We start from the raw sequence: 27,316 nt of genomic DNA, 5'->3' as shown, positions 1-27,316 counted from the left end.
GTCACAATACTTCTTTATTAATAATGAAACAGTGCCAACTAATTTCATTTTAATCATTTAAATCCAATCTAAAAATCATCATCACTGTTATTTTCTTGTACTTTGCTGCTCGCCTTTCTCCCCGACGCAGCTCGTCTATCGACGGAGAGCTCTAGCGCCAAAGATTCATCAGACTGCATTAGCTCTGGTTCATCCTTATCTAGGAAAGAATCGTCAGATTCTGAGTCGGTACTTAGATCCAGAGAAGATTGGCTACCAAGAAGAGGTGGCTGCATGGCTCCATAAGCTTTTGGTTCTTTCTCTAGTTTGTTTCGGCCTGAAACGAATTGGAAAGTAAAACAGTATAATAATAATAATAATTTATTCCTTACTGTGGGAATCTCAATATATGTTACTACAAAAATGTTTGATGGCAATAATAACATTGAAATTAATATAAAAAAAGAAATTTAGAGAAATACCTATAAAGCTAATATTCGCATTGGAAAATGTTGAGAAAAGTTTTCAAAACTCATTTGCAGAGACTTTGATTCAAAAATTAGGAAGCCTCATATTGTCACATCGGAGTAAACAGAAGATCTCAATGCGAAGAAAACATTTAAAATATTCCCAATAACAAACTACCAGGAATTGATTCATTGACGCTCATTAGTCAAGGTAATGACTTGAAGATGCGTATAAAAATATCAACAAAACAACAAAATTCTAACGATGGAGAAGTATTTTCGAAAAATTTATTGAGATTTTTTGTTGAACATTTTATAAGCACTGTGACGTCAGAGAGATCGTTTTCTACGTTAAGATATGGGAGACTGGGAGAAGTTGGTTGGGACCAAGAATGCTAGAATAAGAGCTAGAGGTTTCTAGAGATAACCGAAGACATCTACGAAGACTTCCAATTGTTTATTTTCATTATATACTTGTTATGCGGTGAAAACATTTTCATTAAAGAGTAAACTCCAAAGCTTCCGCTCTAGTTTCATGAGTCATGTGCAGCAAAACAACCAGGAGTTCCACACATATATTTTTTGAAAGGTTTACGAGAGTATGTTAATAAAACCATCAAGAAATCTAAACGAAGGCGTTTTCTGGCGTTCATGTATTCGAAACGTATTCGTCTGTGATTCAAATGCATTCGTTCTGGGGTTGAAACTATGACGTCACAACAACTATGATTTGGAACGTATATATGATGATTCAAAATTAGCGAGAGGTTGGTTTTGAAACGAAATTGGACGTTGCATTACGTCAGTTGTCAGTTACTGCTTTATTTTGATCGTTGAAGTTTATAAAATGCTGAAACCTTTTCATCAAATACGTTCTAAGAATGTACAAAATAAAGCTGAAAAATTATTACTTGCACAAATCCGATTCTAATTAAAGTTAGATAAAATTGAAAACATTGTTTTAATTATTGATTTTGACATCTGACACCATTTGAATCATTCCATTCCTATAGTGACAGTTAGTGATGAGTTGTACCTATCTAAGTTTGTCCTTAAAAAACTTTCAAAGATTTAATTTTCCAATACTAAATTTGTGGTCGTTACATTCTTCTGCCCAGAAAATAGAATCTTACTAACACAGTACCTGTCTATTAAAATTGTCTGTAGAATTCGAAGAGACACTTTATATTTTACCGTCTTTCCCATTTCATTGCCTACTTATATTAAAAATGCATTTTTTAAAATTCCGAAGTGGTTAATGATTTATTTCAAATTAATACTTGCCTACTGTTGCGCCTCGTTGTCTCTCTTGTCTGTTCACAGCCCCACTTCTATCCAGTGGCTCGTTGTCCTCGATGAATATATCTTTCTGATCCATACTCTCCAAAGGAATAGTTTGTATTTGCGGTACTGTCATCTGCGATTGTTTTTCAATTTGTGCCAATTCCGAGTCCGTAAACTGTTTCTCCAGCTGATTAAGGCATCTCAGCCTCAACGAATACTGCACGAAAAGTTGTTCTAGTTCTTTCTCCAATGCCGTGAATTCTTCCAAGAATGCTGGCCTGAATAATATTTATATTTTAAGGCTTCCAATCCTGGAATACCGAGATCTCGGTATTGCAGGATCTCACATTATTTTCCAATCCCGCATGTAGCGGGATTACGAACGCGGGATTTGCGGGACTGGAAAAAGATATGCACACGATCTATCACGAATGCGATCGCTTTGTGACCACCACTGACATAACCTATAACTAGATTGCTCGCAAGGGCAATGTAACGGAACATGGCGCTGCTCTTAGCGGGGAGCGGAGAGCAGTATGTGAAACGAGCAAGTGTCATTTCTCAATCAGTTTCAAAGTAAACAAAAATTAACATGGTTCAACTACTTGAAATATTTTTAATAACTAAAGTTATTGATTGTTTTGTATTTCCTTGGAGTATATTGCTATGGTGATACTAAAATTAAACATAAATATCAAGTTCAGTGCAATATAGTGACTTTTCATGTAATTCTTATGTTTGAGAGCATTTTATAAAATCTAATGATGGGTTAACTGAAAAATGTAAATTGTGCAATATTATACTCAGAACCGCTGTGCTAGGTTGACCAAACAATAACACGTGCATTTGATGTATAAGCATCATTTAAAGGATTTAAGCAAAAAAGAGCCTGAAAATGCACCGTCGTCTTCAAAAGTGCGAGTACCCGTTTGCTATCTCCAGAAGTCAAAGCGAACGAAGATCACAGGTCATGCTAATAGTGAAACTTGAATACATGTGGAGTTTGTTGAATAATTCATTGCTTTATTTGCCTTATATGAATATTAATATTTTCTGTATGTGGCATCCCGCAAATATGGGATCGATACTGGAATCGCGCGGGATTGATAATTCTTAGTCCCGCAAATACCGAGATTGAATACAGACTGTGGGGTTGGAATCCTTGATTAACATACACTTTTAAATCGGATAGGTGTGTCGTCAAAATTTAAGGCTTGATAAATTCTCACAGACATCGATAACGACTTTCTTATTGAAGAATACGATAGTTTGTCACCTTCCAAAGATTGTTTTTCCCACAACCATTGGGGCAACCAAAATAAATGCGATAGTGAGTACCTACTAGTTTTATGAGTACAAACATGTGTCTTTCACTTGATCTCAAATCGATTATCGATACATGACGTGAGACGATAATGAATTTTTTGATTTCTTTCGGCTTACTAGTTCGTATTTATCAGTGCCAAAGACGGTATTCGGACTTCACATGTTGGGAATGCCAACATCATGATGACTCCTATGAAAAATCATCAGTTGTGTTTCTTATTTCACTGAAAGAGAACAGTACGATCCTGAAAGCAGCAACTTTGTTTTTCACCGAAATGACCAGATGTGTCAGAGTTCATGCTGATACTTGTCGACAACAGGTGATATACATTTGTTTATCCAAAATTTCACCTCGATAGCAAGCATCTATTCTCCCATCTTCCACCTTCTACAACTCTCAAACACCAATGAAGTGGGTGCCATGGCAATATCACTGTATAGCTTCAGCTTTTAGCATTCTACTGTGGCAGTGTCACATACTTTATCTGAACTTGAACGCAATCGATAAAGGCAACATTACAATTGCATTTCCTCAGATTACCTTGGAGCTGTGGGCACGAAAATCACGACGGCGGAGAGAAGGCGACTGCAGGCGGCGCGGAGCGGGGAGATGAGGTGAAGGCTTTCGCGTGGGCACGAAACGCAACACTCGTTTCGTGCGCGTCACCCATACTGTTGATGTTGTATGCATCGCCACCGTCGCGTCGCCCTCGCTCGACCGTCGCCATTTTCGTGCCCGCAGCCTGAAGGTAACCTAATCTATTTGGAATGTAGGTCGTATATCAGATGTAAACGAGTCTTTCAGAGATTTATTTTTCAACCCATCTTGGTTGAGTGGTAGAATAGCGTAAGCTAAACTCCGCCAAGATAAAAATAAAGACCATTTATTATTATTATTATCTCACTATTTTGTAGAGTACCGAAAAACATCCGAGCATGTCTGCTCTTATGATCGTTCAGATACTCTAAGAATATCTTGGTTTTGAGTTGTGAAATTCTTCAAACCCACTGTCATCGCTCTTTGATTATCTTCCACAGCTGGAAATTGTAACTTCTTTGAATTCAACGTGAAATCTGTGTAACACAAAAGTTCTTGAAAACATTACTTTCCCTACTAGAATATTTTCTCATGAATCCGCAAAAGATTGTTATAGGGTGACGTTTTCAGCAATGACATTCACGTACCTAACTTTTTTCAATGCTTGAAGCCTCTTCTCATAACGACCAATTTCAACATTTCTTCTTTCTATTTTCGCATCTAAACTCGCTTCTGTGGCAGCAACATTTTCAATTAGTTGCTTCGTCTCTTCTATTTCCTGCGTGATTATTTTTATAGCCTCTTTTATTCCTGCTTCCACATCTGAGAGTTCGATTTGACGTGCAATACTTCTCTGACGGGCCACCTGAAGACATCATTTTCAATCAGATAATATATAAAAAGTACTAAGTTTCGCATAAAAAATATTATTTATTTGATTGAATGATATCAGAACACAAAGGCGTTGCAATACTGCAATAAAATACTGAGTAAAACCACAAGACACCATATCTGTAAACCTATAAGCACGTGGACTGTTGAAAAAATGAGGCGAATGTTCAAATTTCGCGGGCTGCGTACATTCGATTAGCGATTTTTTTATGTTGGTACACTCGTCTCGAACATATGTTCACAGTTTCAGCGAACATGCTATTTCGCATTTTTATTTTGTTGGTAAGAGGCATAAAAGATGAATGAATATTCCTGACAATTTCAACATTCCAGAATATTTTTGAACATTTTACAACGTTACAGAAATTCAGGTATGTTCTGTGATGTTGCAGAATGCTCCCGAATACTCTCTAATGTTCTGGATTGTTCTAGAAGTTTATAGAGGGCGAAACTTTCAGCCCTTAAATCTTCAAAAGCACTCTCTTCAGGTAAAAACGGAAACAATATTCATGGACATACTATACCTATATTCAAAATGAATTATGCAATCAAGTGATATGGTGGCTGGATAATTACCCTCATGCAGAATCTCGAGAGGATTCTTTGAGTATGAGTCTGTTCGAACAGTAAAATAATGAATATTTCCTACTATTGATGATTTTTGTATTGTGAATTTCACAACAAAAGTTTTGATATCCTAAAAAATTCGTCTCACCTTCAAATCTACTTCTTTTCCTAGTAAGTCGAATAAATTTGCACCGGTAGAAGTAATTTCACTGGCAAGTTGTCGAGAAAACTTCAATTCGTTAATCTGTAACAAAATAAATGTATTTTTTTTTCATAATACGCAACAAAACACATTTTTTTGCAATGTTTGTAGAGCGGAGTCTATGAAATATGTAACATAAAAATCTGTAAAAAGTCACATAATTCATTGCCATATATAACCATAAAAATATTCCATAAATTACATGAAAAAACATACGTTTAGAAACTTTTCTCAATCTGTCATAGATTGTTTCACGTTCGTTTACCAACTGTCTGCTTCAAATGTATCTACTACTTGGAAATTTGCTACTTTCAGGTTCAATTGATACTTTTGTAACTCATTCGTCTTTTTTGCTTTCAAATTATGCCAAGATTTTGTATTTTTTTTCCATACTTTACAAATTTACAATTTTTTGAGATGTGTCATGGATTCGACTGCTGTTGTCAAATGTTGCTGGTACTTTTCCTTTTGTCTTTTCACTTCTTGAAGATGCTGAACGTAAAGAAGACATCTTCCATAGAGTTTTTCCTAGTAGGAAAGACTACTTCTACTTATTATTTCTGGCGCTATTGGTTCAAAAAATATTCACCAGTATCTGTCAGGAGAACGAAATGGTGCACATCATACACAAGAAAAATCAAGGTTATGGTGATTATAGTTGAAAGCTAGTTCTTGAGAAATACTCGAAAAAGTGGTCACTGCAACATGTCTAGGTGCGGATGGCAAAGTCTTGATCAAGTAAAACTAAGTCAGTCACATCTCCACTATAACACGTGAAGGTTTATTGACATCTATTCATCAAATAAATCCAACTTCTTAACGAAATCGAATACTTATTTGGTGAGTGGTCTTTCAGGTCAGCTGGCAAGACTTTGCCAAAGGCTGAGAAGCAGGGTCTGAATTTTCTCTTGAAGAATAATCAGCTCCAAGGATGACAGACCATAGTATATTTTCCTCAATCTAATGAGGACCTAATCGATGGTGGGTCTGTGAATATTATCGTCAGACGGGTAAGCAACATTAATATTTGTTTTAGGAAGTAGGAAGACGACCTCTCTTGATTCTTTCAGGTATTCTGTAGTCATCCAAGCCAGAATGTGCGGTTCTGGTATCGTACTTGTAGACCTTCATCTGGAATACCCTCTACGGCCACCATAGTGGCATATTGAAGATATTGTAGTTGATTCATTGTAACCGCAGTAACTTTCTTATGTTAGAGCATCTGTAAGTCTGTATGGTTTTTTAGCCTCTAGTTTGGGTGAATCATCGTTTGAGATTAGGCATTTTCAGATCTGCTAAGGAGGATTTTGTTTCTTCTATTGGAAGTAGATTTTTCTTCTGATTCTCCAAGAATTTGGTGCGAGGTAATTTCATATGATATCTTGTTCTTGAGGAGGCGATAAGTCTCTTCCTGTTAGCACCACCTAGCCTCCTAGGCTTATCAAGAGTTGAAAAGCTGATAAGTATTCTTAGGAAATAGGTTTGATGTGAATCACTCTGGGAAAGTTATCTCCAATTCAACGAAATATTAAAATCTGGCTAAATGTCTCAACGTTTCAAGGTGGCCACTTTTTGTGCACCTGAGTGTATATATACATACATATCGTTTTAAAATGATAAATAATTCTGGCTCCGCTTCAGAAGGTTCCTGATAACGAATACTACAATAACATCGAAGCTGTTTCTGGGAACATTCGAGGAAAATACTTCGTTGGTGTCATCGCCGTAAATGGTAGTACTCATCTTCTATATTGTTATAAATATCCCCTGAAAAAAATAACGCCGGCCGCCACTGGTCGTCGTAAATCGATTGTGACTTGGCCAATATAGCGCTTAACTCAAGTGCGCGATTGTTCTAGATATCGCGTCGCTTCGAGATACTTTCAGCGACTTCCCTATCGGCTTGAAGAGACTTCGATTACCATATATAAACACTATCAACAAGCTAATCATGAAGTTTAGTTGAAAGTGCGGTATGAAGTGTTCTAATAAGGCGATAGACATTTGAAAATAGACATTTTCCATATCTGATTCAAATAATTTGTTTTGTGCGTTCAGGATAAGTTTGTATTAGGATTCTAAAATGTGTTCATATTACTTCAAATTTATAACTTTTACCACTCAAAACTTATCTTCTTACATAAATTATTATGGTATTTATTCTAAAACCGTACTTGAAAAAATCAAGAAAGCAGATTTCTTCAAAAGAAATTTAAGATTTCAAGAGTAATTTTTTCTAAAAAAGCAGTAGCGTGTCACTTTCTCTTTGAAAGGATCCAGTGGAAATCACACGAACGACACCAGTAACAGAAAAAAAACAGCAAATGCTGTAGCACTCCTTATTTCGAAAGTTAAGACTTCTGAGACATTCGTTCATATGAAGGTTTTTCTCAGAATTGACCAAAAAAATATCCTCTGAAATATTAGCATGTTTTTCAAATAAACCTTGTATATCAGGATATTAAGATAAAGTATTACTTGGATATGTGAGCTTGATTTTTTGTATCAACTAATGTACCTACCTTGTCAGTAATATCAAAATCTCTCAGATCTAAATTGGAATCATCGAATTTTTCATCGTCACTCTGGTCCAAATTGCTGAGTAATGCTTCGTGCAAAATTGAGGTTATTTTCAACAAGTCTTTAATAGCATATCCATCTGCTTGGTATAACCTCTTAGTGTTTAATTTGATATTCACTTTCACTGCCTGAAAGTAAGTATGAAATTTTCATTCAGTAAAAGAACTAATGAGATGTTTTTTCTTTTGATAAAACAGTGATATATTTATGTCTGGACTCAACAAACACACTAAATTGTTTTTTATATATCTAAGTAGTTACTAATGTTCAATGTTTCGATGATCACAGAAAGACATAAAAATATATCGTTCGTTTTTTTATAATCTAGACTTTCAATGTAAATCATTATTACCATAAATTGAGCTACGTTTCGTATCAATTTAACTCGCTCATCTTCGGTAGAAATTTCAGGTGAAATGTCGAAATCAGGATCGAATCTCTTGGCCAACCAGACCAACAAATCTGCCACCAGTGGAAAATTTGGATTTCGAAAACTCTCCATTGACACCAGATTTGGGTATCCCAAAACTCTGAGAGTTTCTATCATGTCTGTAATGTAAAAAATAATTTGTTCGATAAGGATTCCAAATCGTTTTTTGCACTTGGTGAAGATACATTATTGTCTAAAAAACGATACATTCTTGTTGACAAAGCTGTGTTTGTGATTAAAAAATAGTGAGTTCTTCAGCACAGGAAGGAATATATTAATTCAATAATAAAAGATTTTTCAATTTGTACCGCAAATGAAGTTACTCTCGAAGCATTCGTACTTTGAACTCAATTGAAGTTCGCTCTGTAGGAGATTCAACAATTTTTTCATCACTTATTGTTTGACTACGTTGGTAGATAACATTATAAATGACGTCTGTAGATAAGATTGGAAGTAGGTAACGCAGAAACTCGAAAGGAAAGCATTTAGCAACAAGTATTTGAAAAATATTGAAGAAAAACATACTTACTGCGAATATCCCTGTACGACATTTCAGTTTAAACTTTAAGGTATCTGTAGGTTATGATATTTTGTTTGTATTTTGATTATGGTCGCTAAGTAACGGACAGTCCTTCGTAAAATATCCTGTCTGGATTTTATTTGGGGTTGTACCCGAGTAATTTCATGCCTTAATGGGTTTTCAGTCGTGTGAAATTGAAGCAAGTTAAATAAATGAAATGAGAGGGGCAAATTGCCAAATTTGTCCAGAAATGTTGCTGTGTTTTGATAAAAATCAGATAGGAATTTATCCAACTTGTCAGTATAATGATTCTTATAAATGTTGCCTAAATAGTTGAAAAATGTATGAACCTAAATGAAAACATATTTCCTATGGTTGATTTTTCGGGAACGACCCCTGTTTCCTTTCTCAAATCCTTATAAAAATACCAAAAAATCCCATACAATTACATAGTGGACTGTTCAAAAAATAACTTGAATGTTTAAATTTCGCGGGTTAAAGAGTTATACGCATTCATAACAATTGTTTTTTCATTTATATTCGATGCTAACAGTTTCGGACGCTTCACGGTTTCGAACAACTAGCTTCCATGTTGTATAGCTTTTAATTCAACGCGCTCTCGAGGTAAACTGAAGAATGTCACTGAGACTAAGACTAAGATTAACCCCTCTACCATGGCCTTTAAACTCCCAACAGAAATTAATGTAATATTTTCTTCCCATGGGAAGAGCCAAAAAGGTCCTATTGATGGGTGTAGTGTATTTGTTGACGGTATAATTCAAAGGAATATCTATTCATACCGCTTTCAAAGAAACAATGTTTTTTCAACCCCCTTCAACTGAATACTTATTTGTTGGAGAATGTCTTGGTTATCACTGGAAATATTTTCCCATTTGTCGTAATTTTGTTTGTTATGAATGAGATTTTTCAAGAAAGAATTTTGTATATTAATTTATTGAATTCGTTGAGAGTAAATGTTTTGAATACAGTACGCCTATGGCACTAATATATAGTGTGTAAAAGTCAAATGGAATAAATTCATTATTTCGGTTACGGTACATATTTTAGCAAAATCCCGGAACACGTCAAATCTAAATCATAATTTGACATACTTCAACGGAAAATAGCTACCCCTAACTTCAACCCCTTTCGAATGACAGGTATTACCCCCATGCTTTAAAGGGGAAGTATAGGTTTGTGATATATCGTTTGAAATGTCTCTTCATTCTCTATTCAAAAATGTTATCGCTTTCATGCTGATTGCAACAATTGAGACAAAATAAATTAAAATCATGTGGTTACCGAAATTCGATAAAATACACTGAAAAACTAAAATGTAATGCAAAACGCAATGAAATGTAGAATACGAAAAAGAACTATGGATGTTAACGAAGTAGATGTTCAAAATGTTCACCGCGAACCTTTTGGCATCATCATAATCTCAAATAAAACTGTCTTCTAACATTATTTAACATACCAGGCGTGACCGACCTAATTGCAAGCGTTATTCGTTCTTTTAAATCATTCAAATCTGAAGGTTTACTTTTGTACACTTTGCTCTTCACATATTCCCATAAAAATAAATCTAATGACGAAAGATCAGGTGATCGCGCTGGCTATTCAATCGATTCTCGCCTCTCTATCCACCGATTGGGAAATGTATCGAGGTATTGCCAGACATTAACTTGGTAATGTGGTGGTGCTCTATCCTGCTGAAACCATATCGTATTCACTGGAACTTGAGGGTTTCCTGGATCGGGATATAAATTTGCTAACTTGAAATGACATCATTTTGAAGTAGTACCCAATAGTTATCGCTATTCAAGTTGCCCCCAATGGAAAAGGGGCCAATGATATGGTTTCCTACAATCTCTGCCCAAACATTAACCTTTTCAGGGTTTGCGTGTGTTTTTCTCTCATCCAGTGAGGATTTTCCGTAGACCAGTAGCGGCAATTTTGCCGATTAGCATAACCGTTAAAAGACAAAGTACACTCATCAGAAAACATAACGTCTTCTAATTGGATGATATTGTTATCCAACATGTCTATCATTTGCTCACAAATATCAAGTGGTCCAACGAAAAGTATGCACCTTGCTTTTCTCCTTTTTTTGTAACTTAACGCAAAAATGCTCGGACAGGTCAATTTTGCTTTTGAGGGGGACACATTTTAGATGTATTTTTCTACCTGTGCCTTCAACCCCCTAGCGAGGGTGAGTAACAACCCTAAAATTTTAAATGGAAAGTGGGGTCGAGTGATATATCATTTCAAAGGGCACAAAATTCTCTTTACAATGATACCTAATTTATTGTATTTACTTGAATAGTTACAAAAAAACAAGAACATTTACTCGATATTTTTGGTGTTGATGAAAATGCGGAAAAAACGGCATTTTTATCACTACTACATTCCTCAATTTCTCTCGTGCGTTTTTTGGTTCAAATAACAACAGCAGATAAGTGTACCAAAAGAATTTAGGCAAACGTTCATTGATTCAGTTCGGTTGCTTTTGAAATTATTTCAACTTTACTGTAAAAATGGTTTATTCCATTCCTGAACGAGTTGAAATTGTTAAACTTCATTATCAACATAACAGTTGTGCTAGACTTACTGCTCGCCTCTTTAATAACAGTCATCCCGGGAAAAATGTGAATGATTCGTACGTTGCCAAGTTAGTCCAAAAGTTTGTCGATACCGGATCTGTCTGTAATGTGAAACACCAGCCACGGAAACCGATCAGAAATGAAGCAGTGGAAGTCGCTGTTTTGGGACATGTTGAATTGGATCATACTCAAAGTGCCCGTCAGCTTGCTGCAGCCTCAGGTGTCTCCCGTTCGTCCATAATACGGATATTAAAAGCCTATACATTTCATCCGTACAAATTAAATTAGTACAGGAACTCAATGAAGATGATCCTGATAGAAGGCTGCAATTTTGTGAACAACTGAGCCAGCTGCTAATAGATGATCCGCACCTATCATTCAACACGTGCTTTTCCGATGAGAGTACATTTATTTTGAATGGAGATGTGAATAGGCATAATTGCCGTTACTGGGATGACAGTAACCCACACTCATTCCGAGAGGTCCATACCCAGTACCCTCAAATAATCAATGTCTGGTGTGGCATATTAGGTAGTCATATCGTAGGGCCACTTTTTATTCCTGGGAATTTAACTGGTGAGGTCTACCCTAACATGCTTGAAGATACAATTGATCCTCTCATAACAGAAATAATTGAAAATGGCTAAAATCATAATGATGATCGGCTTCATTTCCAGCAAGATGGAGCACCTCCTCACTATGTTGCTCCGGTAAGAGAACTTTTAGATGACCGGTTTCCTGGACGATGGATTGGAAGGAGAGGCCCCATCGAATGGCCTGCCAGGTCACCTGATTTATCGCCTTTAGACTTTTTCCCTTGGGAACACTTGAAAAATAAATGTTTTGCTACGCAGCCCGAGTCCATAGAAGATCTTCGCCAACGAATTACAGCAGAGTGCAGAAGTATAACACCTGATATGCTACAGAATGTTAGGAATAGATATGAACAAAATCTGTATTATTATATGGAAGCAAATGGGTCACATTTTCAGCACTTGCTGAAGTAGGATTCTACTAATTCAATTACACATTTCAAAGTACTGGGTTGTAGTTGTTTTTCTTCATAATACCTACATGTTTGAGTGAAATACAACAAATTAGGTATCATTGGAAAAATAATTTTGTGCCTTTTCAAATGATATATCACTTGACCCCACTTTCCATTTAAAATTTTAGGGTAGTTACTCACGCTCGCTAGGGGGTTGAAGGCACAGGTAGAAAAATACATCTAAAATGTGTCCCCCTCAAAAGCAAAATTGACCTGTCCTAGCTTTTTTGCGTTTAGTTACAAAAAAAGGAGAAAAGCAAGGTGCATACTTTTCGTTGGACCACTCTGTATATAAGTTCTCCTATCAAAATCGTCTTCCATGAGCATTTGAGTAGGTATCATTTTATAGGGATGCATTTCATTTTCTTTTAATATGTTTACTATCGATGTATGGCTAACATTGAATGTAGTGGATGCCGGTCTACTCGATGTATGTGGGATTTTGTCAAACATCACATATAATTTGAGTTCATCACTCATTACATTGGCAGCTGCTTTTATTACCTGCCCCACATGACCAAGCTCGCGAAAACGTTTCTCTATTTTGCTTATTGTTCCTTGAGATATGGGCGGTAAATTAGAAAATTTCTCATGAAATAGGCCACCTAGTTCCTGTTGTGTTCGGGTTTTATCTCCGTAAACAATCATTTCCCTTAATCTAACCATTTGTCAGACTTGAAAGTTAACGAACTTTAAACTTAAATTAAAATACTGACAACTAATGCAATAAACAAAACAAGTTAACAAAGTGTTTTAAACTAACGTTGCCTAGGAAATTATTTACAGTTTTTCAAAGGATACCATCTAAAAAGAACATTGATATGGTTTTTGCTTACTTTTTTATTATCAATACCTCAACATGAAATGAGTTTTGAGAATATTGCAATAAGTGTTGAGTGTATTTTATCGAATTTTGGTAACCACATGATTTTAATTTATTTTATCTTAATTGTTGCAATAAACTAGTTGCAATTCACTAGTACTTTAGCAGTAATAAATTATCAATAAATGTTGGTAACACAGAAGTTCACAACTCAGAATCAACGAAATTCCTAGGCCTCGAACTGGACCAAAAACTTTCTTTCAATAGACAAGTGGATGCTCTGTGTAAAAAACTCAACAAGCTGTACTTTGCATTTATTACTCTGAAATCAAGTTTTCATAGGCACCACCTAGTAAACCTACATTATTCTTCAATATACAGTATCATTAGTAGTAACATCATTGTGTGAGGAACAGCTACAGACACATGCAGAATTTTTATATCACAAAAAAAATCATTAGGTTAATATATGATTTGGACTATAGAGAAACGTGCAGAAACACGTTCATTGAAAACAATATCCTAACACTAAGATCTATCTATCTCTACAAATTATTAAAATATACCCATCAGAATCCTAAAAATATTAATAGAAACAGTACTACCATGAATATGATACCAGACAGAAGAATGACTTCCATTTGCACCACTTGCAAAGAAAGCAACATATAAAGAACCTCCTATATGCTGAAGCACATTTGTTCAATCTTTTGCCTGAAGACTTGAAACTCATTACCAATATGAAACATTTCAAACTATCTTTGAAAAAGTTTCTCATCCGTCATGCCTTTTATTCATTAGACGAGTATAAAAAACGTAGCGACTGGGCAGTTTTGTTTCAATGTATTTTAACATGTGTTTATATTTAAATATTTTATATTTCATTTCATTTTATTCTTATTATTCTTATTCAACTTGTAACGATTAGAATGTTTGTGGTGTTTTTTTCTTAATGTTTATACAAACTGTCACAAAATATGTAATTACCAAAACTACTCACAAACGTCAAATTTATTTCCGAAGCATTCTTGTGAAAAATGTAAAATATTCGTAATAACTTCAACATGCATCGATTATTATCAAATAATCGACTTGAAGTCCAAATATTTAGAAAACGGTTGTTTACAGCGACTAGTAACAAGGGTAGCTTATTTACGTAGATATGATAGAGGAATCGATTTTTTTACTGAAAAAGGTGCTAGAAGTACGCCCAAAAAAGTTATGAATCTTTAAAAAAGAAAAAGACGTGTAGGTGGCGCCCCCTACGAGTAAGAGCAATAAGAACATCAGGTTCGAATTAGACACCTCAAAAACCTCCTATTACCAAGTTTCGTTTAATTAAGTTCAGTATTTCAAAAGTTATTTGAAAAAAACGAAAATAAAAATAAAACTTCAACATACTGTATCTTGGAAACGAAGCGTTTCCGGACATTTATTTATTTGGACAATTCATATTAGAATATTGTGAGGAATCACCTCCTGAAGTTTGACAAAGTACTTTTGAATCACCCTGTATAATGAGAATTTTTTCTCTCTTTATATATTGTGACTTATCTTATGTTGTAAAGCAACCATAAGATATTCAATAAATATCTATCTATCTATCTAAACTTGAAAGGGATAACATTTCTGGATAGACAATGAAGAGACCTTTCAAACGATATATAACAAGCCTATACTTCCCATTAAAAAAAAATGGGGGTTGTACCTTTCATTCCACGGGGGTTGAAGGTAGGGGAAGCACTTTCCGATGAAGTATGTCAAATTATAATTTAAATTTGACGTGTTTCGGGATTTTGTTAATATATAACCCGTAACCGAAATAATAAATTTATTCCATATGGCTTTTACACACTGTATACTGCTATAGTGATCATATATTCTAGTGATCAGCTTTTTAAAGATGCTGAAGTACTAGATATTCATTAGTTATTTGTTCTGTATCTGGCATTATACCAACACAGAAATGCATATAACACCAAAAACATTGAACATAGTTATCCGACTAGATACAAAGAATGTTCCCTAAGTATACCCCGTATGCTGAAAACAACAGGACAGAGATGTCATTTATATCTTACACCAAAAATTTATATTTTGCCATACTCATTTAAAATACTCAACTCGGTATCTCTATTCAAGTCTAAAGTACGGAAATGGTTAATGAGTAAACCGCGCAATGCAATCCATAGTCTTATTGACCTGAAAAATAACTAACATTGCATTATTTACAATAGTAGGACACAATTAAACGTAATATTATTCTTCTTATTTTTTTTTCAATAATTATTAAACCTTATATTAACATATTTCATTAACATATTAACATATTTCTACATCATTTATATATACATATTTATATTTATTTCAATTACTTAGGTAGGTACAGCATCAATCCATCGATTTTGAAACGATTATGAGAAATCAAAGTTGAGAAGATATGTATACCCACGCACAGGATTTCCTTTGTGGGTTTCTTGAATTTGTTCAAAATAAATCAGGATCATTGTAACCAATGTATCCTATCAATGTGTTTTACATATTATTCGTGCTTGTAACAGTTTATTTTATGTCTTTACCTGAATAAATTCATTATTATTATTATTATTATTATAGTTTCTCTCATTTCTGGACAGACTATAGTAACAACGACCAAGGTAATAAACAATTGGGTTTCACGTTCAACTGTGATTCGCATCAGATTACGTTTTGAAGCTACTCGAACTCGATGGGTCACCGCCTGACATTCCTTATCAAATTGAATGAAAACAATATGGTGGAGAACGATGTACCTACATCAAACTTATCAGCCTGCGTGTGCGTTCTGAGTTGAAACCACGAAGTCAGTCAATTCATCAGTTTAAATATAATATAGCCAACGGAGCTTATGGCGGCTAAAATAGTACCGATCTCCGTTTTGGTGGAGGAGGCCAAGAAGGTTTTTCGAGACGAGTTCGAGGATGAAGCCGATATTATTGTTTTCGCCCCTGGGAGGGTGAATCTAATGGGCGAACACACTGATTACAATGAGGGATTCGTCATGCCAATGGTGAGTTTTCGGTAGTTTTATTCGGATTATCCACTGGTTGAGGTTAGCGCACACGACACTGTTATTTTTAAACGTTTAGGGGAGAGCGGAGCTTTGTAAAGTTGGAGAAATTTAAGCATGGATTACGTTTACTTGAATATATTACCATTTACGTGGATCAAGCGTGAATACCTTTATGAAACCTGTTCCTGCCAACATAATACGAGGTATGTTCAGAAAATAACGGTTTTTTTTTTAATATTTGGTAAATATTTGTTTTGAGGGCACCCGGCGATTTTGAAAAAAATGTTGAGTGTACTTACGTATTTTGATGCGTAGATTATGAATCCGAAAGAAAAAAGCGGCGCTCTCCCTTATTTACAAAGTTACGGCCCTTCAAAGTTCAGAAAAGGGCAACTTTTCAGGCAATAAATGTGACTTTTTCTAGATTGATTTTGTATAATAACTGTGCTATCATAAAAATCACATTGTTTTTTTTTCAAAACAAAGACCATCAACGGTTAGCTATAACCAATAAACCGATATTTGAATACTGAGGTCATTCCCATTATTTACTTTGTCGTAATCATAATCACAAAACGTGAAAAGATATTTCAAGGTCATGATTTAAGAACAAAGACTGAGACAAGGCCGTAAAACGTATAGCTAAATGCTTTTATGGAAATATCCACATTGAAATTTCTCCTGAGACTTGAATCAAAACTGAAAAACTGAAAAAGATTCTACGACTATACATTCTATTTTTCGTCAAAAATAAATTACATAAGAATCACTTAAATCATAAATTTTGATATTGTTTGTGTTTTCTATAATAATAACAGCCCAATCAAATAAATCAAAGCAATAACTCAAAGTACAATTTCTTAACCAATCTACTTAGCCATTTATACGGTCATATTTATAGTTAGGCCCGATCTTTTGTTTCTTAGAGGAAGCTGAGAACCTATAATTCCATTTTTCAAATCAAGGACTTTTTCTTTGATACATTTTGACTTAGTTCCTAACTTATCCTCCTCATTTCTTGCTTTTCAAAGGATGTTGAGAATCGGATCAGATTCGATTTCTTTTTAATTGGGAACTGAATTTTTCCTTCAACGAGCTCCGAATAAAATTTTATTCAATCCATTATTCTACGACCGGTGTCTTCTTTTGCTGCTCCAAACAGGATGTTCTGATTTTCTGATTTTTTAAATTTAAGTTTTGGGAATTTGCCTTGGTTGTTTTATCTGCTGCAAATCAAAGGATTTTTTCTTCGGAGAATTTAATTTCAATTTATTTTCATTCTACTATTTTGCCCCCTTTGATGGCTTCTTCATTTTCTGATTTTCAGATAATGTTTTCAATCCTCAATTAAATTTTTGTAATAAAAAATCGTGATAACAGGCTCGAGGAGTTTCAATTTTTTTGTATTGATTCAACCATTTGCCCCCTTTTGATGATCTCAATTTAATTTTATTTTTTTAAACAGATTTTTTTTCAGCTGCAGACCGGTTGTAGTCGATTGCTTGTAGACATTGACTTATATTGACATAAATAACTTCATTTTGGCGAAAGCTTGCTGATTTGTTTTATAGCGATGGGAGTTGTGGGAGTTTTTAATTTTTATATGTTTCAGGCACTGCCTTTAGCCACTGTTATTGTTGGGAAGAAAATCGATGGCAATGAAGTCTTTATACATACAACTAGCAACTTTTCGGAACAAAAAACAAAGTTTGAGATTCCCGGTAAAAATGCGTTAATAAGAGCGATTCCACGTGATGGACCAAAATGGGCTATGTATGTTAAAGGTAATAATTTGAAATTTAACTACTAATTTAACTATTAAATGTTATTATTAGGTAATGCTAACTGAAGTTAATGTAACACTGTCACATGAAAAATAAATATATAATTTGGGAAATATTTAGGAAAATAGGTACAATTGTCTCAACCTATTCTAAAAGGGGACATTTTCCAAAATAGGTAATTATAAAATCTGAAAACTATGGCACCACCGAAATAGTAAATTAAATCATGTGAATCATTATTTTTTCTTAATCTGAAAATTTGTTTTTATCTATCTCAACATTGCATTACCTAAAGGCAAAATTTAGTATTTTTAAAACGGTACGGTGGACTAACCTACTATACAGGGTGGGCCATCGAAAACTTGACATGGAGGTTTTGGGTACTAATCTTGCAAATCCTAAAAAACGCTCAGACAGATCAATTTTTATTGGGAGGGGGGCAGTTTTTTCCCATTTATAGCGTCGTCACTTCAGCCCCGGAGTAGAGGGGTGAACACCCTTGGAACTGGGGGCGAGTCGCACATCGTTTGAAAGCTCTTTGAATTCTCTAAACAACGGTGTACATTTTTTTTTAATTTGGACGAACGATATTAAATTTAGAGTTGAAACTACTTACTTTATTCTCATGTTAGCATATGCTCAAAATGAGCACCTCCAGCTTCCATGCAATAATAGAGATTCTGCTGGAAACGTTCTCGAACATTGTGGAGCATTTCTGGAGTGATTTAGCGACATTCATTTGTGATTCGTTGCCATAAATCTTCGAGTGATGCAGGAGAAGTACAGTAAATTCTGCTTTTCAAATGATCCCACAGAATGAAATCTAACGGCGAAAGGTCTGGTGATCGTTGTGGCCATTCGATAGTGCCCCGCCTCCCAATTCAGTGATTCAGAAAAGTCTGATCTAAATACTGCCGAACAGGAAGAGCATAGTGCGGAGGAGCCTTATCTTGTTGAAATATTAACAGATCCTCCCGATAATTGTGGTCATTTTCAATAATATCAGCGAGAAGGGGATAATTAGTATCTTCCAGAAGCTCCAGATACATTTGTCCGGTTAAATTGCCTTTTAAAAACAATGTGCCAATAATACGGTCACCAAAGATTCCAGCTCATACAACTTTGAGTATGCACTTCATGGAAGATGTAAGGATTTGAATCAGCCCAATAACAACAATTATGGCGATTAACTGTGCCATTTAGAAAAAAAGAACATTCATTACTGCTCATACACCGCTCGTTCACTAACCAACTCGCAAAATTTTAAGCGTCGATCGAGATCATCTTCATTCAGTTCTTGCGTTAATTTAATCTTGTAAGGATGCATTTTGTGGGTTTTTAAAATACGCTGAATGCTAGTTCGTGACACCCTGGAAACAAATGCTTACTTTCTTGTGCTCAAAGTATGATCAAGCTCAACATGGCCCAGAATTGCCACTTGTGTCGCTTAATTTCTTACTGCTGGTTCGATTTGCTGTTTTTTATTTGCTACAGATCCAGTTGCGCGAAATTTTGTAATTAAAATGGAAAACATGCTGTCGCGACATATTCTTCCCATGTTGTTGACTGAACAGTTCAGCGGCTCTCGCAGCACAACGTCTATTTCCATAGTACAGTTCAATGAACTCAACCTTCTCTGCAGTTGTGTAAACTATTGTTTCTTCAGCAACACTTTACGGCACTCACTACTAGTAATAATGTAGATACCTCTTTTAACATAAAAATGAGAAATAGAAACAGCATTTTCAACCATTTCTCAATTGTAATAGTCCTCTTATCAGAGAAGAACTAAAAAATTAACAAAAAAGTATCGTAAGAAACAAATGAAAGAGTTCCAAATACATTCTAACTGAGCAGTGGCGTACAACAATTTGTTGCTATAACCAATATTGAAAAAATTAATTATCGGAAAGAACTCTTTCAAATACGTCCAAATTTAAAAAAATATACACCATTGCTTAGAGAATTTCAATATCTTTCTAACGATGTGCGACTCGCCCCCTATTCCCAAGGATTGTTCACCCCTCTGCTCCGGGGCTGAAGTGACGACGCTGTAAATGGGAAAAAAACTGTCCCACTCTCAATAAAAATCGACCTGTCTAAGCATTTTTTCGGATTTGCAAGATTAGTACCCAAAACCTCCATCTCAAGTTTTCGATGGCCCTCCCTGTATATAGAACGACATTGAAGGACTTCAACTTAAGTATGCTACATATTCATAAGCCCCTTAGATCATTATACGGATTCAGATATGATATTGTTGCGAATACGGCTAGTTAGCCAGCACCACCCTAAAACTTAACGCAGTGCATCGGTCTACCGTATTTCTAGAACAAAATGGAAAGACGGTGCATCATACTGGCGGGATTCACCGAAAAGCACGACAAATAATTGAAAGTTACTGAAGATCAATGAAGAAAGAGGGTGTGGCACACTCCAGAAACTTCGCCTTAGTTATTGAAGGTTTCAACGAAACCGTTGAAGGATCAGTTTTAGTCCACGACAAGACAGCGATAGCAAGCGAAGTAAACCAGTGATATAGGTGAAATAATTGAAATATAAATTGTGATTTTGACCCAGTGATTGAAGTTGTTGATATGTCAAGGGTTACAGTCTTCAGAATACAGGTGACAGTGGCGTAGGGGTACTGAAAAAAAAGTAAGGTAAATTCAGTTTTGTATGGTGAATGCACCGGATAATGATTACCACCAGATGGCAGGTGTGGCAAATTTTTTCTAATCCTTGAAGTTAATGAAATAACAGCAGGAAACAAAAAACAAGACAGGAAATTAGAATAAAAGCGGGTAGAACAACAAAAAAAATAAGAATTAAAACAACCCTACTAATAAGAAATTGAAAAAAAAATTAAGACCAAATGAAAGAAAAATAAAGAAGAAATTGAAGGTAATTAACCGAGAAGGAAATAGAAAGAATGCGAGTTGTTACATCATCTTTTGCAACAAAATGCACAGAAAAAGCGCGACCAAGAGAAATTGGAAACCAAAGTCTAAGGTGAAATATTGTGATTGAAAAAATTCCTAGGTGAGGTCATAGAAAGTTTTAATGAAGTGCAGAAATCCATATTGAAAGTGAGATGAGTCGAAAATGAGTTAGGCAAGATCAATAAACGGGCCACGAAAGAGGGGTTTACGGTAATTAAGGACGAACAGGTTACAGAAGACGTGAACAAAAAATAGAAAGAATAGGTGAACAAACTTGGAAACAAATTCTAACATACCTATTTCCACTCAATCGGTCCACCATATGGACAGATTACTCAAATCTAACGAGAACAGTTTTACCAACACCAGCATGACCATCGCAAGGGTAAACTATGAAGTCAACGACACTTTGTTAAATATGTTTCCTTTTAATCAACTTTCGCCGATAACCAACTCAAGGAAGTCAAAACTTCTTCGAGCTATGGGATTAATGGGGTCTTACCATTCAACATGTAATTTCTAGAGTGGGTAGATGATATGCAATGAAAATTCAAAATTCCACAATTGAAGTTGAACGAAGCGGATGAATAAATCAATGACACAAATCATACACTCACTGACCAACCAATATTCACTGTCAAAAATTTGATGCAGCAAGTCAATAGTGATTGGAAAAGCGTATCGATGAATTGATAAAGTTCTACAAATGTGATGTGGATAACAACACTTGAAGTAAAAATATCAAAGCCAACTGAGACAAAGGAGCAGGTATCAACAATGGCAGGAAATATTTTAGCAAACAGTACCCAATCAATTAGGTCTAACCTAACCCCAAGCTCCAACTCCATCGATGGTTATCTAGGTTTCCGAAATGCATTAAATCCCTATGCTAGGCCGACATCTAGCGGTAAAGTGAGGCGAAGTTATTATGGACGACCTTCTGCAACAGGACGAACATCGCACAATTGAGGAATACCTTGTCTGGAAGAGCTGAAAATAAAATTCTCTTTCCCTCATTTCTGCAGAGTGTTACATAAGTACGTTAAAACATTCAAGTGGCGTATTTCGGAGACATGGGAAATCATGATTTCGTATTATTTTTCATGTAACATCCAGATGGCGCTGCGTACGCTGTCATTATTTATTTCAAATTGCCCTTACTTTTTTGGTATCTTTCATGAAATAATCTACACCTTTTCCACGTAAAAAAGGTACACTTCCTCAATAACGCTGAAGGTGTTCGTGTTCGAAATAATTGCAGTTTTCTATATCGATACATAATGTAACGAATCTGAAGCCGCCCCTGACCGACATGCCGGCCGACTCAGCGAACAAACACATGACATCACCGCGAAAGAATGCAGTCGGGAATCTCCGGTAAAATTATATAACCGAACCGACTACTGATTTCTAGAAAGGATCGTTACCGATATACATTCTGTGGCAAAAGGATAATTCCAATGCCAATCCTCCCACACACACACACACAGTTACCGATATAAGCACGTCTTCCCGACCCAAGAGGGCAGTTCAGAAAGTGAATCAAGCGGCTAAACAAAAATTCAAATAGTGGAAATAAATTGAGCGGTAGTTGCTAAGTGTTGCAATAAATAAATTAGTCTGTGTTTAGTGAAATATTGTTGGAAATAAATTTGTTTAAGACAGTTAATTCGTTAATTTATTACAATATTATTCAGCTCCTAGGGCGCTAAGTGAAGTTGCTGAGAACATTACAAAAATTAAGTATGTGGTGGATCTCGTCAAAATAAACAACTTTTTCCTATAAAATGTTTATCGAAAAATCATTCGTTTTCGAGTCATCGGTCTCGAGTGTCTGTCTTCCTCATTATAGTAAATTGATCGTTTTATTTTTGAAGGAGTTATAGCAAACTACATCGGAGAAATTCCACCGGCCTTCAAAGCTGTAATACATTCGAGCGTTCCGATTGGCGGTGGATTATCCAGTAGTGCATCTCTAGAAGTAGCGACTTATTTACTTTTGGATGAACTAACTGGAAGCAAGGGAACTATGTAAGTATATACAACTAGGACTGGTATAAGGTTGGATGGAATCCTTCGCTTTTCAGGGTCACCGATAAAGCTTTGGCATGCCAAAAGGCAGAACATGATTACGCAGGAATGCCTTGTGGAATTATGGACCAATTTATATCATTCATGGGTAGAAAAGATCATGCACTCCTGATAGATTGCAGGTAACTTTCTAACTATTATTTTGATTTTTCTGCGCATGGTAAATGCAAACTACCTTTTCAAAAACATATTTTGTGCAACTGCTTCATCAAAACATAGAAAACTATCAAATGAAGGAATATAAATCCATCATTTATCAATCACTTCAGAACTAATTTAATGAGAATTAAAATCCAATTTAAGAAAGATATCTGTAGCTAGTGGACAGTTCATGATGTTGGCCTGGAACGGTCATGAATTATAACGATCAGAAATGTGTGGTATGTTTCTCTATATCCTTCGAAATGAAGGATTGTCAATGAGACGATTTGTTCTACTTTGTTTAAAGTCAAAAAGCTTGAAAGCAACACATGTGTAGAAAAAACTCATGTTTCAGTAGGGCAATAATCTACAAGATTAATGGATGTACAATCTTTATAGAATCTTTGTAGGGTTCTCATGAAAAAGATCACCTCACTTCGGTATTAGAGAGGTGATATGATCATATTGGAGAGATCATTTAGAGTGGATAAATACATCCAGGAGTGGATCAGAATGGCTCACGAGACTGGTAAAAAATAAGTGCTTATTCTTGAATAAGTATTTATAGGTACAATCGATCGAAATCAAATCAATGTATACAAACGAATTTGCTCGGGATTGTTTTCAATTTCAATCATATGAACGGTCACCTCGCTGACCTAAGCTATGCAATTATTCGCACTACATCAGGATCACTTTGAAAGTGATCGATGCCTCACTCAAATATCTACCGGTGCAGTCTTTGTAGCGAATCACAAACAAGGGCTCCCGAATAAATCTCTGGTGCCACACATTGTCGAATACCTACTTCACATATATCGAAAACTATTATGTGATTTTTTTCATGTCTGAGGTACAGCTGGTCAAATCTAGAAAGCGATTTCAAAGTTTCGCCTCATAGCAGGGGAGCCCACGATGCAAAATGGTGATTTACTCGGGCGTCATTGAGACATATTAGGTTGCAAAGCTTAGATGATAAGAAGAAAATTATGTTATGTGATATATTCATTTGCATCGGTGGGGAAAGCGGCTATAGATTTTTAAATATGTAAAAAAATATTGTTGCATGGACATACTCGAGCGCGTCAGATATTAATAGCATCAATGTCCTACGTATTTTTAATAATGTTGGTATGTTAATCTGATCGTTTGCATGATGTGGGTGGTTGTACGTAAGGGTTAAAAGTAAAAAAAAATTAATCGAGCGCGTCAGATTTTCTAAGGGGGTGTTAAGTGCAACAAAAAAAGCTCTCATTCAATGATCTGACGATTTCGATCTGACGCAAATTCGCGCCCATTATTATAATGTGCAAAAAAAATTCGCTATTTTGAAATACTCAAGCGCGTCAGATTAAGATATATATGGTTCATCTTCATGTTTTAGACGTGCTGTCTCATAATCTGACGATTATCTGGAGGGATTCGCTTAATCTGACAAAAACAATATTCAAAAAAAATAAATTTAATTCATTGAACTTAATTTATTGAAAGGCTCAGGAAATAACATGCAAATAAAAAAGTGTATGTTTTTTAAGTAGAATACTTGTATTTATAAGAAAATAATTTTTTTTTAAATGCTCAAAAAATGTAATTTTTTATAATCAATTGATAATTTATTAAGAAAAGAGAAATGAAACTTTCTATGTTTTTAACCACTTTTATTTGTAACTAACGTTACTGCAGTTTCGTCCTATAAAGACATTTTCGAACTTATATATTATACAAGTCTGGAAATGTCCTTATATATTGTCTATTTTCAAACTTATATATTGTATAAGTCTGAAAATGTCCTTATATATTGTATAAGTTTGAAAATGTCCTTATATATTGTACAAATTTGAAAATGTCCTTATAGGACGAAACTGCAGTAACGTTAGTTACAAATAAAAGTGGTAAAAAACATAGAAAGTTTAATTTCTCTTTTCTTCATTATGATTTCCTACCACGTAGTAACGGCTACATCCATCAATTAATTGATTAATTAATCATCATCTTCATCACGAACGAGTCTCTGTGATCAGCTGTGATGGCGTCATGACAACAGAATTCAGAGTGGGGACGGAGTGAGAGAGTAATAGATAGGGAAAATGTGAATAGAGAATAGAGGAATAGAAACTTGGAGAGGGAAATATAGGTATCACACAGCTGCACGCATTAAACTTTATCGACGAATTTTTGTTATTTCGGCTTGCGGAAATTGTCAGATTATATATTTTTCGTTATCCTTGAATTATTTCCTTCAAAAAATTAGCTATGCTCGAGAATGTCGAAATGACGTTATTTTTTTAAAACTTTGCTGCCCTCCCCTTTCATTACGCCACTCTCAAATTGGCAGATTACTGGAATATACACTTTTAAGCAGATAATTAACTCACCCTACCTTAATCTGACGTGCTCGAGAATTTCTGATGATCAATTTTTTTTTACTAATCTGATCCTTTATCCCTCACAAACGGCATTATATATGGGGCTCATATTTGGTGGAGGTACGTAACCGGGTACAAGGTATCCCCCTGTATATTAATCTGCCGCGCTTTAGTAAACCCCGAAATCCCCGCTTGGGCTTCCCCCCTATTATTAGATGCGCGTGGTAGAAAACTCTTAAAGACGATCGGAGCTCAGTCTTGACGACAATCTTGTAGTGTCCACTTCGGTGAAATATAGTACGCGACAAAAGTCTGTGATCTAAGAAAATAGCATTCGAATCGATATTGGAACGAAAAGTTTTGGGTGGTCAAACGAGAGAAGTGATTGCTAATGTATTTTTTACCGTGTAACGAGAAGCTGATAATGACATAAGCATGGACCTAAAAAAAGGTCAAGAGCGTTGTGCAAAAGCGGCGGGTGTAAGTTTGGGTGGCATTGAAAGAATAACTCGTGAAATGAAAAACATTTGAAAATGGTGAGGCATCCTCTTTTTCAACGCCCAATAAACAAGGACTTAGAAAAGCATCAAAATTTAATTCCCAATCTTCCAGAAAAAAGTGTTTTGATTGTAGACAATGCCCCATACCACAATTTTCAGTATAAAAAGTACGGCTCTGTCGAACTCTAAAAACCTGATTTGGTTCCCAGCGGGACAGGCACAAAGTATGTGCTCTGCTTTTTCATCATTTTCCAAACAGAGGCGACACACACTGTCTTCCGACAGTCCGAGTCCCTGTATATGATGATTTAAATGACAGTGATCTGTAGATGACCTGTTAGACAGCGTAATTCATCCCTACTATAGTCCAACAACTGTTTGGGATCAAGCTTCGAAGGGTGAACGCCTTGGAGTGAGCCAATCCTGGAAGATTCTGCCAGAAGTCCATAAATCTTCTTGTCATCCAGGTGTTCAATGTTTGTTTGGCAAAGCCCAAAGCGATGCCAATGACAGGTTCTAGTCCGAGAAGCTGCTTGTAGCGCCATCCTTTGCAAGGCAGTCAACAGCCTAATTGCCTTACAGGCCAGTATGGCCAGGAATCCAGACCAGAGACAATCTGTTGAGTCTTCGTATCGAGGAGCAATTTGCCACCAATTTAGACGTTGCTCGGTATAGGCAGTTTGTAGTTGACAGTTGGAGGCATAAAGTCAGAGGTCATTTCCAGAATTCTGTGACTTCCAGTGTCAACTATGAGTCTGTTACCCTCTGCATTAAATTGATTTGTGCAATTTGCAATGTGCACAAATTTATATGCAGTCCATCTAGCATCTCTCTCCAGAAAAATGTGATGAGGGGATTATTACAGTTTTGCTGAGTTTGACAGACATCTGCTGCCTCAGGCACCAACTGTGAACAACGTCCAACGTGCTTTGGAGGATATTTCAAGCTACCCTTCCAGACGTGGACCTTGCCAAGATGACAAGGTCATCTGCATAAGCTTGCAGATCTACTTTTCTTCTGTCGAGGGCATCAAACAGACTATCAGGAGCGACCTCAGAAGGGAAGATAGTACCCCTGCTTGAAGAGTTGTAGTTGAAGTTCTGTTCACCAGCATGGCATAGATCCAGCCAGTTCTGGTCGATTCTATACCTTTCCTAGCCAGAGATGATTCTATCGATTTAG

General features: G+C 35.6%; 2 protein-coding genes across 4 annotated transcripts in view; one reads left to right on the top strand and one right to left on the bottom strand.

The window, feature by feature from the left end:
* On the bottom strand, nt 1-19,777 carry Cluap1 (Clusterin associated protein 1). Of its 3 annotated transcripts, none has more exons than XM_074171393.1 (7): nt 18,711-19,777; nt 8,187-8,383; nt 7,777-7,962; nt 5,201-5,296; nt 4,242-4,459; nt 1,731-2,008; nt 1-316 (listed from the first exon to the last, which is right to left on the bottom strand). In XM_074171393.1, the coding sequence occupies exons 2-7, from the start codon at nt 8,379-8,381 to the stop codon at nt 69-71; spliced, it is 1,221 nt and encodes a 406-aa protein (XP_074027494.1). In that variant the 5' UTR covers nt 8,382-8,383; nt 18,711-19,777; the 3' UTR covers nt 1-68. The 3 variants fall into 3 exon arrangements, with proteins under 3 accessions (XP_074027494.1, XP_074027492.1, XP_074027491.1); XM_074171391.1 differs by lacking the exon at nt 18,711-19,777 and adding an exon at nt 8,794-9,019; XM_074171390.1 differs by lacking the exon at nt 18,711-19,777 and adding an exon at nt 8,573-8,669.
* The window catches only part of LOC111511597 (galactokinase), a 23,751-nt gene continuing 12,408 nt past the window's right edge, over nt 15,974-27,316 (top strand). The window contains exons 1-4 of the mRNA XM_074171394.1: nt 15,974-16,307; nt 17,923-18,094; nt 22,914-23,067; nt 23,124-23,249. Of these exons, the coding sequence (XP_074027495.1) occupies nt 16,146-16,307; nt 17,923-18,094; nt 22,914-23,067; nt 23,124-23,249 (614 nt within the window). The 5' untranslated portion in view covers nt 15,974-16,145. The remainder of the gene's footprint in view (nt 16,308-17,922; nt 18,095-22,913; nt 23,068-23,123; nt 23,250-27,316) is intronic.

Source organism: Leptinotarsa decemlineata, unplaced genomic scaffold, assembly GCF_025532065.1.
Source record: "Leptinotarsa decemlineata unplaced genomic scaffold, Ldec_3_MD MMD2_tig00000010_RagTag_RagTag, whole genome shotgun sequence".
NCBI classification, from domain to species: domain Eukaryota; kingdom Metazoa; phylum Arthropoda; class Insecta; order Coleoptera; family Chrysomelidae; genus Leptinotarsa; species Leptinotarsa decemlineata.
This window is presented reverse-complemented; position numbering and strand designations above follow the sequence as displayed.